The sequence below is a fragment of the Podarcis pityusensis genome (assembly GCF_964106645.2).
Source record: "Podarcis pityusensis genome assembly, chromosome: 7".
Taxonomy (NCBI): Eukaryota; Metazoa; Chordata; class Lepidosauria; order Squamata; family Lacertidae; genus Podarcis; species Podarcis pityusensis.
Genome location: NC_138031.1, coordinates 45,650,128 through 45,664,985, shown reverse-complemented (window position 1 = coordinate 45,664,985; position 14,858 = coordinate 45,650,128). Strand labels below are relative to the sequence as shown.

Below are 14,858 nucleotides of genomic sequence, written 5' to 3'. Positions count from 1 at the left end.
AATAATAATAATAATAATAATAATAATAAATTTATTTATTTATACATACATACCCCGCCCATCTGGCTGGGTTTCCCAGTCACTCTAGGCGGCTTCCAACAAAACACTAAAATACAATAACCTATTAAACATTAAAAGCTTCCCTAAACTTGTAGGGAATATACATGCTCTATCAGGAATAGCTGAAATGTAAGCTGTTAAAAAGAATTCCATGATAATTTTGACAGGTTATCAAAACTAATAACCAAATATTAATATTATATATAGGGAGTTTGGATGCTACAGAATCTTCATGCTCTGTTGGAAATACGTGAGCACTGACATTAGTTTGCATCTAATGAGAGTAGAGCACAATCTTCTAGTGTCTTAATATTTCGACTCTGTGTCCTCCCTCCCAGAGTCTCATATGGTGGTCTCCTGATGCTAGCTGATATGGCATTAGACTTATTAGAGTAAGTACATGCCACATGGGCAAATATTCATGTTCTGATGATGCATTGGAATGGCCAGTCTGATAAGTACTACGTCCAAGGTGGGAAACCTGTGGCTCTCCAGGAGTTGTTAGACCACTGTTTTAATCATATCTCACCACTGGCCATGCTGGCTGGAACTGGAAATGGAATCAAACAGCATCTGGAGGGCCACATGCTCTCTGTTCCTGAATTACAATCATGTTAGCAAAGTTAATTGTGACCTTGGCTATTGCATTAAGTGTGTAATGATTCCAAGAAAGTCTTCAGTTAATTGTATATCATTTTTCCATTGGGAAGCCTTCATCCCAGTACTGTTTTATAATACTCATTCAGTGCACAGTAGCAAATGGTTAAATTTTTGACTTCTCTTCTCATTTTCACAGTGACATTTTGAATGCAGTGCTCTTGGGTGAGATGCTTATATGTCTTAGATAGTGAGCTTATTTCAAGTGCTTATAAAACCGTTATACAATATCCTTAGATTGTGCAGCAGTAAGCAGGTTTAGATTAGGTTGTCACTTTATGATTCAATAGGGGTGTTTTGTTTTGTTTTTGGTTATGTTTTAACAGAATGCCATGATGACTTTTGAAGAAGAAAAAATGCAGCTGGCATGTGAGGACTTAAAAGCTACCGAAAAACTGTGTGAGAGTGAAGAAGCAGGAGTTATAGAAACCATTAAAAACAAAATTAAGAAGAATGTAAGTGCAACATTGCTAATATGTGAACTAATGTACCCCATGCTAATATGGCAACTGCTTCCTAGATATCTGTCTAATGACTGAGTGAAGATTTAAATCTTGGTCTCTGAGGTCCTTGTCTTACATTCAACCCATCATCCCTGTGATTTACCACTTTGTAGTATCGTCAGGGTACCTAACCGCCATCTGTTCAAATAGGCATTAGTACCCAAGCTTTGGTCTTTGGAGCTCCAGGTAGGAGATCCTAAAGGCCTTGTTTTGTCACAAGCTCCAACTTCAGACTGCTTATGGCAATTGATAGATAAGGTCTTGGCTTCTGGTTGTCATGACAAAAAATGTAGCCTGATATGGCTAGTCTTGCTGTTCTAGAAGCTTTCTTTCAGGTGCCACTAGGCATCTCATTGGTAGATATTGGCCATATATAGTCGTTTGGCTTTCTTCTTTTTGTGAAGCGTGTTCCATTCTATTTGCTAGCCCTGCTGAGTTGTTGACAGTGGTAGCTGATAACCCCTGAAACCAGAGGGACCACAGCTACAACGCCCTACTCTTGTTAATCCGCTCCTATTTCACTTTCCCTTGGTTTCTGCTGCACCCCAGCTCTGTCCATGGAAGCCTGAATCCTCAGCCATGAGAACTAAATAGAATTTCTGTTTAGGAAAACTCTAAATAGAACTCCACATTGGCTCCTGGTGGAAGTGGAATGCTAACTCGATGGGGCAATTGCCCAGAATCTCAAAGTGTACAGAGGGTGGAATCTGAGCATCAAATATCAAACCTTCCAAAGTAACTTGCCCTTCAGATTCTCTGAAACAGTAAAATCTTACCCAGATTCTCCTCCCCCCAACACCCCAGACAAATTTCTTTACCCCCCCCCCCGAATATCTCCTTTTTTTCTTTCTACCACTTGTGCTGGCCTCCTCCATTGAAACCTAGTCCTTTCTCCTCACTTTCCCCACACTAGTTTAAAGGCAGGACTTGGAGAGCAAAGAAGGTGCATCTGTTAATCCAGATGTTACCAATTACCATTTAGCTTCTAACCCTCATGCTTCTGTCTATTGAATTGCAGGTTCATACAGGTATTTGCAGTGTTGTGACTTGACAGATCTATGTGGATCTCTGCTTACCTTTGATACTTGTCCGTGACTGCAAAGCCGACACTTGTAATTGAAATGACATTTGAAGCACATGTTTTTGCACTTAAAATAAATTACAATTAATATATTACTGTTTCAGATGATGTAAGTTAATAGAGGATTTCCGCTTCAGTTGCCACCACCTGTTGTATACATGTAGTTGGCACGTCTCCTCTTCCAAACCAGAGTGATTAATTTTGGCTAGTAATCCTGCTGAAGTATCCCATGGATGCTGTTTGTCTTTGCTAGTTCAGTGGACCAGTGCAGCACTGCATAGTCTATAAATAATGAAGCTTTGGCTTCCCTTGAGAACATCCTGCATTATTAATGCTGAGTGTATAAAAATCTGAGCAGTTTGTTTAGTTTCACTGTTCCATATATTTTTCTAATGGGAATATGAGGAGGTCTTTGTTTTCCAGTTCCCAGTGTACAAATGCACCATCCATCATCTTTTGCAGAGGGGCAGGGGTGGGCAGCAACTTTGCAGAGAGGAACAGCAGGCATAATGCCCTATTGAACTCAGTGCTCACTCCTCAGATTATCACCTTTTTTTTTGGTAAAAGACAGTAACATCCTCTGACACTTGAATAAAGAAAAGGTGATATATATTCCCAACATTTTATGAAATGTATGTGCAGGTATTACTGCTTGCTTTTCTAATCCATTTCTTTTAAAACACTCTTGCATATGCAATTATGTAATAGAATCTGATTATTTATGCCAAAGCGAACTAAAATACGAAGCTAACCATGGCTTTATTTGAAAGGTTTCTCCTTTATTGCTACTGCCTCTCATCTCCTTCTATGCTTCCACAGAATAAGAAAATGATTTCAAATAAAGGTTGCTAGAATGGGAAATACAATAGATATGCTTGTTTCATGGTTCCAGTACTGAACTTTTTTACCTGCTAGAGCAGAAGACAGGAAGTATGTACGCACACTTTCTGTTGGATGGACAATACATTCCTTATCATAATGCTCCTACATATGAAAGTGTTCCTCTGCAACATATGGAAAATGTACAATGTTTTCAGTTTCCAAACATACAGACAGTTTTGTAAATGTGATAGGCAATTCTCTTTAGTTTCAGTTCTGTGTTAGGATTCCACACAGTTTTTGTGTGTGTCCCTATTGGGAAATTAAAGACCACCTTGTTGCAAGGGAGAATATGTTGCCTGAGTTAGAAGAATTTAAGATTCATTGGATGTTTCTACCCTACTTTCATGGCTTTCAAACAGGTTGATGGCCGAAAGGCTACCCCATCCATGATTGATCGACTGCAGAGACAAATCATTGTAGCAGACTGTCAAGTTTATCTTGCTGTGCTTTCTTTTGTGAAACAAGAACTCTCGGGTGAGCTCTGACTTCTAATATTAAACCTTTATTTCCCCTCCCCACCCCAACTGAATTTTTGAGTTCTCCAGTCCTTCCCACTTGTAGGTGACAAGAAAGTATAAAATGTTGTTGACCAGTTTGATGTGCTGGTGATTGACAACTTACATTCCATTCTAGTAGCCTGTTAAGACAGTTTGCAAGAAGGAAAGAAATTTTTCTCCTTTCATGTGCATGCTACAGCTTTCTTTGTGTGTGGTTTCAAATGCTTTTTGGAACTCCTGTTGTTATTTAACATTAGACCCTATAAATCCAAGTTACTGTTAGTGAGTTGTTGGTCTCCTTTCAGTTAACATTGTTGGTCAGATTAGAAACTGCTTTACATTTAATCAAATGATGTGATAACAGTAATTCTGCATCCAGAGTGTGTGTGTTTTTTTACTTTCTTGTATCACCCCTGGATATTAGGAGTATTTTAAATAAATCTAGTGCATGCTGAAGAAATACATGTATATCTGATTATTTTTTGAAAACTAGTATTTCAGTGCAAAACGCAGCACGTCTATATAAGATTGTTCTGAAGTGCACCTCTCATTTTTGACCTTTATCTGTCGATGTGCAAGCCAAGGTGAGGAGAGGACTATGTATTTTACCCCCTCCATGCTTACTGCGGCATTGCTGAACAAAATTGTGTAAACACTTGCCTTGTGGTGAGCCACACGAGAACCAAATGTGCTATGCAGCAGAAAGTGGTCAAACTGCACAGTCTTGCAGTAACTTTAGCCTCCTAATAAAGCTGAATCATGGCTGTTGGTCTGAATGTTTTTATTGCAACAGACAGCTTAATTTTCCATAGCTTGATAGTTCTAAAAAAGAAACTGTTCCTTCCTTCATTGTTTACAGCCTATCCAAAGCAATTGGGAATGAATAGTGACTTAACCATTGTAAAGATTTATGGTTAGAGTTTGCATGCTACATCATTTTTTTCTTTGGGCCCTATATGTCCCCACATATTCCAAGTCCCTTGGCAGAATCCTCCGAAAACCAGAATCTCCTCTTAATATCACATACTAACTGCTTAGGTTCTTTAGTCTTTTTCTGTTTTCAGAATCCCTGCATATTGGTTTGAGCACGTGTATAAGTTGGAAAGGTTTTTTAGGTTTTAGTCCATTAAGCAGATCCACTAGCACAAGCACTTCTCACTGTGCAATGGGAATTCCCTTCCCCTTCCTCACCCCCTTGCTTCCCTATATCTGAGGAGGGTTGGGGGAACCCCCAGAACGTATTTAGGGAGCACACAGGAAATGAAGTTCCGGCACATTGCCAAAAGTGCTTGCGTTAGTGGAACACTTTGTGTGTTGTAAAGCTTGTTTGTTGTGGGGAAAGGTATAATAAGTTGATGTTCAGTATTTATGAATGACTTTTACTAGTATTATTATTTATTAAATTTCTATACTGCCCTCCATCCAAATATCACAGGGCGGTTTACAATATAAAAAAACAAAAATACATACCTTAATAACAAACAAAAACAATACCCTACACACACAGTTTAAAAAGTCATACATAGATTGTTTAATTAGCCCAAGGTCTGGGAGAAGAGAAATGTTTTTGCATGCCCCCTAAAGATGTACAGTCAAACCTCGGCTCCCAAACACCTCTGTTTTGGAACATTTCGGCTCCCAAACACCGAAAACCTGGAAGTAAATGCTCTGGTTTTTTACCTTTTCGGAAGCCGAACGTCCAGCGCAGCTTCTACTTGAGTTCAAGAAGCTCTTGCAGCCTATCGGAAGCCATGCCTCTGTTTTTGACCATTTCGGAAGCCGAACAGGCTTCTGGAACGAATTATGTTTGACAACCGAGGTTTGACTGTATAATGAAGGTGCCAGACGAACCTTTCTGGGGAGAGCATTCCACAGATTGGAAAAGGCCTGTTCTCATGGACCTTTCATGGAGAAAGCACATGAAGAAGGGCCTCAGATTATGATTGCAGGGTCCAGGTCAGTTCTGGAACCATTATTATGTTGTTTCTCTGTTTGGAAATGCTGCTATCTTTGACTGAACTCTTCTTTTCTTTTCCCAGCTTATATAAAAGGTGGGTGGATCCTTAGAAAAGCTTGGAAAATCTACAATAAATGCTATACAGACATTAATACACTTCAGGAATTATATCAGAAGAAGATAACTCAGGAATCCTTGACTTCTTACGCTGCAAATGATAATCATATTGCTGCAGAAAGCATAACGGAGGATTCACTAAACCGTCTGAAAGGTGCTGTTAGCTTTGGATATGGACTTTTTCATCTTTGCATATCCATGGTGCCCCCAAACCTGCTCAAAATCATCAACCTGCTGGGTTTTCCTGGAGACCGCCTGCAGGGGCTTTCTTCACTGATATATGCAAGTGAAAGTAAGGACATGAAGGCCCCTTTAGCTACGTGAGTAGCTATATTGCAATGCTTTGGTAAATAACTTAGTACTGAAAGTAAGTAAACTGCAAGCCAATGTAAGTTAGGAAGCGGTCTTGTATTTGTTCTTTTCATTTTATTTTAATGGAAACATCACCAGATAATGTTGTTGCTTGATGTGCGATGGTTTATGAAATGAGAATCTGGCTTTTAGAGAGATTTTTAATTCACCAAGTATATATTTTTGTGTCCTCAGATGCTTACAAATTCAAACAACCTAGATAAATGCTGATTGAAATAAACAGCTCTTAAGGCAGTAATAATTTGGCACTTTTAAAATTGGTTTTCAGTAATGTTGTATAGAATTTCTTATTCTATCTCTGTGTCTCTGTATGATTCTGTGTATTCCAATGATGGACCACATTTCTCAAAAGCCCTGAGTGGTCTGTGACCAGCATGTAGAACTCCTCCATTCAGGCTTCTCCAGCTCAGTGGAAGGAATAGTTATGCCCAATCCATAGCCTCCTTTTGCATGTAATAGCCCTGTGGCAAGGACCCTCTGGTTCTCCACAGCTGCAAGAAGTATTTGGCTTGAGGTGAAATACTGTGAATGCAGCCTCCATCTAGTGAAGCTATTGGAAAGATTTGAGTGATATTAATGAATTATATACCACTTTTACCTTTTGTAGAAACTTTTTTTTTGTTAAGGAGTTAGCTGGTGTTGACTTGTGCCTGCAAAGTTGGGTTAATGTTGGCTTTTATTTTGCATGGCAGCTATTTGTTTTCATTTAGAATTCTGGTTTAACGTGTTAATTCCAATTGTAGTCTGTAATTCATATTTTTTTAATACTATGTTAGGGTTCTGGATTGAGAAATACTGTGTGTATTCAATTCAATAAAAGTAGAGCTTTGTATGTGCAAAGAGATGCATACTGAGGGCTACCTCTTCCTCTGACATGAAAGCCCCATAATGCAGGGGTGCTGAGCTGTTTCCTTCTTGTAGTATAGTGTTAATTACATGTTGTGCGCACAAGTGGCCTTCGACTGGAACCCTAGACATCTCTGGCACAGCTGGAAGAATAAGTTGGGCATAGCCTGAGGTGTTCTGAATCTTTTACTGTAGCTGATTGTGTGGTGAATTGCAAACTGGTTTTAAGTATGTAGCTGGGTGGAGGGAATGTTTGCTTGTTCTGTTGCATAATGAATGACCACACAAATGCACACTTCTGTCCTACCCTGTGTGTGTGATGCTGTAGGATTGTGACCTTGCTTAGAAGCATAAAAAGACAACCCGGTTTAAATTAAGGTATTGGCATAATGTTGGCCTGGCACAGGAGAGAGAGAGAAAGAAAGAAAGAAAGAAAATCTTTTGTCAGCAGCTCCTCATTACAGAAACAGCTAGCTTCATGATTTGTGTGTGTGTGTGTGTGTCTTTTCAGATTAGCCTTGCTGTGGTACCACACTGTGGTTCGTCCTTTTTTTGCTTTGGATGGCAGTGACACCAAAGCAGGATTGCAAGAGGCTAAAGACATTCTCCAGAAAAAAGAAGCTGCTTATCCAAACTCGTCTCTCTTTATGTTCTTCAAGGGAAGAATACAGCGTCTAGAGGTACCGATAGACTTCTCTGTATGACTGTAATTTTGCAAGATTTGTTGAGTCAAAACCATTTCAATAACAGAGTATCAATGCAGTTGGCCTATCCATAATATAGTCAAGAGGACAGTGATTGGGGGAGTGTTCTATTTAGCATGAAACATGGCACCCTGGACTCTTAAAAAAACAAAATAAACTGAAAAACAAGTTTCTAGAGGTCATGGGTGCGGAGAATATCTCCAAAATGTGTTGGCAGTTATAGATGTCAAAGTAGAGGTTTTCCTTTGGCAAAAGGGTGACATTTTTCATATCTGGCTTCTGCTCTGTTGGTACCATTAATTCCAGTGTCTTCCTGACCCCTTGTGGGAGAAGAAGTAAACTGTTCTGAAATTGTACATGGCTAGCTAAAATGGTGGCAGCACGACAGTGGCCTTATTCATGTGCAGTGTTAAACCAGAGTCTGCCAATGAAAGCTCCTCATTTGTGCCTGCTTTGCTCTTACTCCATTCCTGTTTATGCCATGCCAGGAGGAAGAAAAACAGGAGGCTGGCTTAGTATTATGTGTAAACCAGTGCTTGTGGTTTGTTTCTCTCGAAACAAAGCAACAAACTCACTCTTTGGAGAGAAAGGAACCAACAAACCTTTGTTACAGCTATTGGTTAATGAGAAGAGAACTTAACCTGGTTCATATAGCATACTAAGTCAAACCTTGGCTTAACTCAGTACATTGCAGCAGCTAAAATGACCAGGGAACAGCAAAGTTGCTGTCAGCTCCTGTCCAGCAGACCATACATTTGTGTAATCTTGTTAAGCCAAGTTAGTGTGTCCTGTGAACCAGGCCTGATTTGAGTAGCCAGCTGATGTTTAGGCTGCAGGCTTGCAATAAAATCACACCAGACCATCCTTGCTTCCAATCTTCTGGAGGGCTTGGAATTGTAATGATAGAACTGGTATTTATTCATAGTTGCATTTTGATAATAGTATTTCTCTCTCTCTCTCTCCTTAGTGTCAAATCAACAGTGCCTTGACCTCCTTTCATACTGCTTTGGAACTGGCAACTGATCAGAGAGAGATTCAGCATGTCTGTCTATATGAAATTGGTATATAATAATACTAATGTATTTTCTTATTGCTACTGTGTTTAATCACTGCTACTAGTGCTTGAATGAGCAATATTGAGTTGTGTTAGTAAATTATATAATCATGATCACTTGTTGGTCAACAGACAAAGGGGAAAATTAAGTTTAGCACACTTAATTGTCCATTGATGCATAAGGATTACTTGAGCTACATGCTCATTGCCTTTATTAACACACACCTAAAAAGTTACATTGATAATGTTCAACCTGTGACTGTGGAGTGAATGCATGTCTTGCTTACTGTCAAGAAAGTGCAGCATTAGTAAACCAAAACTACACCTCTTCTCCCCACATACACACAAATTTTGAAAGCATGTTAAGAGCTGTGTTTACACTTCAGATTCTAGTTTTTATTCAGTGACTTCTTACAGAAGACTGTGTTTCTGATATAATTAAAGGCACCGTGGCTTCTAAATGAAGACAAAGCAATGCATTTTTGTTTCACCCACTCTTTGAAACTGTAACATCTCCTAACCTTTGTGGACTTCCTTCAGACAGAAAACAAGCAGGTTTTACTTGAAGCAGTGTGATGGGCAACTTGCTGCCAGAAAAGCTGCCTGCTTACAGAAACTCCACTCCATTTCTGCAATGGCTGTTGACACCCATAACCCTTGTGCTCTCATGTGCAGTGAGGGATCAGGACTCACTCAGTCCTGCATCAGTGGCAGATTCTATTTCCTCCAGATATATTCTCATTCTCTCTCTCTCTCTCTCTCTCTCTCTCTCTCTCTCCCTCTCTCTCTCGTGTGTGTGTGTGTGTGTGTGTGTGCTTATTCCATGTATGAACCATTTCTTTTCAGTGTGTTTAAAAAATGTTTTGCTTGTTCTTACAGGCTGGTGCAGCATGATAGAAATGAACTTCAAGGATGCATTTGAATCCTTTGAGCGTCTTAAAAATGAATCAAGATGGTCCCAATGCTACTATGCCTATTTGACAGCAGGGAAGTATCATTACATGAATAGGAGTGTGGGGGGTGGGGGGGGTGTTGAATTTGTTGATCATTATATAGCAGTAGCATATCTCTGCAAGAAAACTACCCACAACTTACATTTTTCCTTTTCTAGGTTATGTATTGTAAATAAACCTTAGATTTACAGCTTCACAAATCACAACTTTAATGTAACAGTGGTGTGTATTTATATATTTTTATTTACTGTTAATTAGATGAAATGTGAGCATGCAATATTCTTCCTGCATGATAGCCTCTATCTGCATTTGTTTGCATCTCATTATTATTTATGTATGAAGCACCTAAGGTTTTCTAGGCGCTGTACAAATATCAAAAGCAACACAGAACCTGCCTGTAGGCTTATAATCGCATAGGTATCCTACATAAAGATGGAGCAAGGAAAGAAAAACAAGCAAATTCAGGCATCAGTTAGTCATTAAACATTTAAGAAATTTTATGAATATGTGGAATGGCAGCTGAAAATGTTTTTTGCCCTAAGATAACTAGAATAAACTTTTGGTGTGTGCTTTATTACAGTGTGTCAAGGTGCCACCGGTGATGTGAATGGAGCTCAGAATGTGTTCAAAGAAGTCCAGAAGCTTTTTAAAAGAAAAAACAATCAAATTGAGCAGTTTTCGGTCAAAAAGGTCTGATGAGCATAGGCCGAGTTGATTTGATGGTGGTGGTGGTGGTGATAGCAATCTAAGCTGAATCTTTTAAAATATTTACTGAACAATGCAGTTTAAATACTGAAGTTTACTGACCCTGTTAAAATAAGTATGTCAGGACCTGTCATGAGAAGCATGTGTGTTTCAGGCTGGGACACCTCCCCCCCCCCCCAGTTTGTACCCCTCTCAACTTAGGAAAAGGCCATGAGTTTTATGAGATCAGCACTAGAGAATGATTCAATGCTGTGCTGGTTTGTACATTATTTTCTCCTTATGGAGAGAGTGCACATAATTTTAGTGAGAATCTTAATTTTGTATGCTTCTTCTGCCAGATACAGGAATACTTCTGTAAATGGAAACTGGTAGTGGAAGAATTCCACTGGAAAAGCTAAACCATGTCTGTCTTAATGGGAAAGCAAAATAATATTATAGTGCATGTGACATTCTGAAGAGAAAAATAGACAATCAATTTTTTTACTATGTGCCGTTTTCCTTGTTCAGTTACTGTGCTGTTAGTGTCTGTAGAATGATCCTATTAAGGTTAGTGCCATAAGAACATTTTAAATTCTCTGTATGGCAATATTTGGCTTAAAGCAGTGTCAACAGCGTTCAAAACTCCCATTGTTCTAGGCACATTTTGCGACTGGGAATTTCATTAGCACAAGCAATTTCTGAGCAGTACTGCACCTAAAATTTCTGATTTAAACTGCCACTGCTGATGCTGAGGGCATGGGAGGAGAAATTTCTGCCTGCTCAACTTCAGGAAATCACTGCAGCATCAGGCAAGCTGATAGGTTCTGCCTCTCAGCTGGCCTTACAGACAGGCAGTGTTTTGAGGGACGCTCCAATATTAAGGGGGCAGGCAGGGGAAGCATGGCTTTGTGTGTTTTTGCAGTCTTCAGATGACGACTAGACCATGTGAAAAATGAACATAAGATTTTAGCAGCAGTTCATTAATTTTCAGTTTTGTATTGTTATAAAAAAGTGTGCCTAGGCATTCTTTTGTGGCGCACATAACTTGGTTTAATGTGCCATTTAGCTCCTAGTTTTCATAACTCAGCTTCTACCACTGAGTGTCAAAACAGTTTAAATTGCCAACAAGCTATCTGGAGAGAAAAAGGCTTCACTTCTTTTATCTGGTCCCTTTTCTTTCTCTCTCCTTTGTCCTCTCTTGCCCTTGAAAACTTTCCCATGTTTGTCCCCTTGCTTTGTTGATACCTGAGATAATACCAGGAGTTTAGATTCCTGGAGGCAGATCTAAATTAGAAGAGGGAACTGTGGACATGGTGTTGGGCAGTAACCCAAGTGTGTGTTGATGACCTTAAAACCAGTACATTTCTGCTATGGGGGTGGCTTGGTCTGGGTGGACAGGGGTGGCTGAATGAGGTTGAAGGATCCAATAAGTGATATGCTATGGATCTCCCCATAGGAGTCTGGGACTTGTCCACAAATTGCTTTTTTCTTAACTAATTGGAAAGAGTCCCTCATCCTCGCAAGACAAGTTGTGACTCTTTATGATTAGGAATCTGATCCAGAAAGTAGGTACATGCAACATAAATGCTCTCCTTTGATGTGAGCTCAGAAATGCTTCGCAAAATTCTTAAGTTGAAGGGAAGTGCCTTTAACTTTAAATCCATGAGATCTGCATTGCGTGCATTGGTCTTTATATTTGTTAGTTGCTTTGTGCAAAAAAAATCTCAAAGCAATTTAACAACAGGGTTAATGCCCAGCTGCACCATGGTCATGCGCAAAGATCAGCCTGTTGTTATTCTGAGCTTTTCAGTACTGGAGGGGAATGTTTTGGAAGAGTGGGACTTAAAAATGTGCGCCCTGCGAGTCCCAAACAGTACTACAAAGTTCCTGTTCTAGACTGGCTGAAGACCTGAACAGCACACACTTTGTAGTGTTTAGGGGTACACTGGAACATTATGTTGTGGCACATGATTCTTTACGCTGACATTTCAGTCTTTAGAGGTTTGCGGTTTTTCTGGCTGAATGTTAAAAATATCCTTCAGCTTGTCCAATTGTATAACTTTAAAGGTTGCATTTTGAAAACATGTTGAAAACTTCTTGCCCTTGGCTTAGATGGAAATTAAAATAAACCATTTTATTGTTTTCAGGCAGATAGATTTAGGAAGCAGAAACCAACCAAGCAACTCTGTATACTGGCATCCATTGAAGTATTGTATTTATGGAAAGCTCTTCCAAACTGCTCCTTCCCAAACCTACAGCACATGAGTCAAGGTACAAGATGTGATGTCTGTTTCTTTTTATTGTTGTTTTCTGCACAAACTGTTTCTTTTACAAACCCTCACTTTTCTGTCGCTAATACTTGCAGTTTGTGCCAATTTAAGGCAGAAACTGGCTTACTCATCTAATGATTGATACACTATAAACTCTTGGGCTTTGAATAATAAGCAGTTTGAAGTGGATAATAAACCAGATTGTGGAAATTTGAGTATTGTTCTCCCACCACCGATCAGAACATATTCTTGGCAGTAATGTGAGCCAAAATATAGTGCATGTTAGCTACTGGTTCAGTGTTGTAGTTTGCCATTGTTCCCTTTATTTCTGATGTTCAGGCTGTGAGTACCAGTGCTCACGTAGCTTCCCAAGAGAGAGCTATCAATAGATGCAGGAGTCCAAGGTGATGGGAAGGGGCACACTGAGGCAGTTAGCCACTGTCCATCCAGCTTATGCCACCCCCTCTCCTCTCACTATCTCCCCTCTGTGCGCAGCAAAGATTACTTGATATTACATAGATAGGGTTGGCTGTTAGTTGCCCAGTCTGCATCTCCATATCTTGCAACTGGTTTCTGAAACAATCTGGTCCTAAACTCTTAACACATTAAAGGTCAGAACCAGCAGTGTAAATAAAGCCCTGAAACAGATGGGCAACCAGTAGGGATGGTGTAACACCCAGTCTTCCAGTACCTGATGGCAACTGGTAGAAGTTTCCTGAATGTCTAAAGGGAACCCCACATTGTCACGACCTATTCACTTCGAAATTAGGGCATGAACAACTGATGCCAGATCTGTCATCTTCAGGAAGTAGAGACAGGCACAGATGACAAATATTCTTTACTATCTACTCATGTTTTGCCTTAATTTGAAGCACGCTTTGTTAGACTGTGGATTTCTGAAGATAAAAAAGCATATTGCTTCAAAGGAAAAACAAAACTATACAGCATTCCTATACAGATGCCTTGTCATGCATCTCTTTAAGAGAGTTCTTTAGTGCCAAGGCTAAACTTAGTGGTGATGTCATTTGTCTCGGGTTGCTGAAGAAGCTATAAGCCTTAGGATGGAAGAGATTCATATTCAAAATGGCAGCTGGCACTCGCCGTGAGCAATTTAGACAAGACTTAAAACACGTTTCTGTATATAAACAGTATATAGCTTCTCAAGGCCTTCTTCTGACTTTTATGACTATACTTTAGGCCTTGGGAAATTTGCTTTAGGGTTGGAAAAGCCATCCAGAGGTAAAGGCTGCAACTTGAACATATTTCCAGAAGTTCATTTTTCTGTGCCATTTGACTCATACAGAATACAAAGCTGGAAAGCTTGACTTAAACTCATGGTGTGTGTACACATCTGTGTCCAACATGTTCCTCCCTGGTTCATGCAAATACAGTCATACCTCGGGTTACAGACGCTTCAGGTTGTGTTTTTTCGGGTTACAGATGCGCTGAAACCCGGAAGTGCCGGAACAGGTTACTTCCGGATTTCGGCGGTCACGCATGTGCAGAAGCGCTAAATCGCGCTTTGTGCATGCGCAGAAGCGCCGAATCACAACCCGCGCATGCATAGACGCGGCGCTGCGGGTTGCGAACGTGCTTCCCGCACGGATCATATTTGCAACCCGAGCATCCACTGTAAAGGATTTACAAGGCTTTACATTACTTGTTTTTTATTGGTAACTTCACAAACTTTTCGTTGCTCCTTTGTTTCTTAACCAATTCTTAGTCAACATAAATTTGCTGCTGCTTTAAACACATTTGGCATTTCCTCAAGCATAAACATAAATGAAAATATTTGTGCAATAGAACAGTATGTTTTAAAGTTATTATAAACATTTCGGTGTTGGTTGAACTATGAGCCAATTCATATATTGTTTCACCTGGCTCTCCTGCATATTTGAATGGCTATGCTGAAGGTTTAGGGGTCAATCCATCCCCCTAGCTGGCACTGGTGGGGCTTGATGGAGCTATGCAGCCACTGCTGCTTCCACAGCACAGATCGGACCCATTGCCATCATGCACGAGTAGTAGGGTTGGCACCGGATCCATCTGGTGGTTGATGATTGAAAGGGGAGAATATTAGCATTTTTTTGTCCAGATGTTGATTGGACTAAAAAGTCTAAAGTGAAGACAGAAGATTAGGGGATAGGTTTAAAGCAGCCTTCCTCAATCATTTGCCCACCAGATGTTTTGGACTACAACCCCTATCGTCCCTGTCCGCTGG

The 14,858-nt window shown here is 39.9% G+C and overlaps 1 protein-coding gene across 1 annotated transcript in view; it reads left to right on the top strand.

Moving 5' to 3' along the window:
• Positions 1-14,858, top strand: part of TTC39C (tetratricopeptide repeat domain 39C) — a 38,091-nt gene that overhangs the window by 17,778 nt on the left and 5,455 nt on the right. Inside the window, exons 3-10 of the mRNA XM_081014446.1 lie at positions 1,044-1,172; positions 3,543-3,657; positions 5,720-6,074; positions 7,484-7,652; positions 8,644-8,737; positions 9,610-9,717; positions 10,264-10,373; positions 12,515-12,638. Coding sequence (XP_080870572.1) covers positions 1,044-1,172; positions 3,543-3,657; positions 5,720-6,074; positions 7,484-7,652; positions 8,644-8,737; positions 9,610-9,717; positions 10,264-10,373; positions 12,515-12,638 — 1,204 coding nt within the window. The remainder of the gene's footprint in view (positions 1-1,043; positions 1,173-3,542; positions 3,658-5,719; positions 6,075-7,483; positions 7,653-8,643; positions 8,738-9,609; positions 9,718-10,263; positions 10,374-12,514; positions 12,639-14,858) is intronic.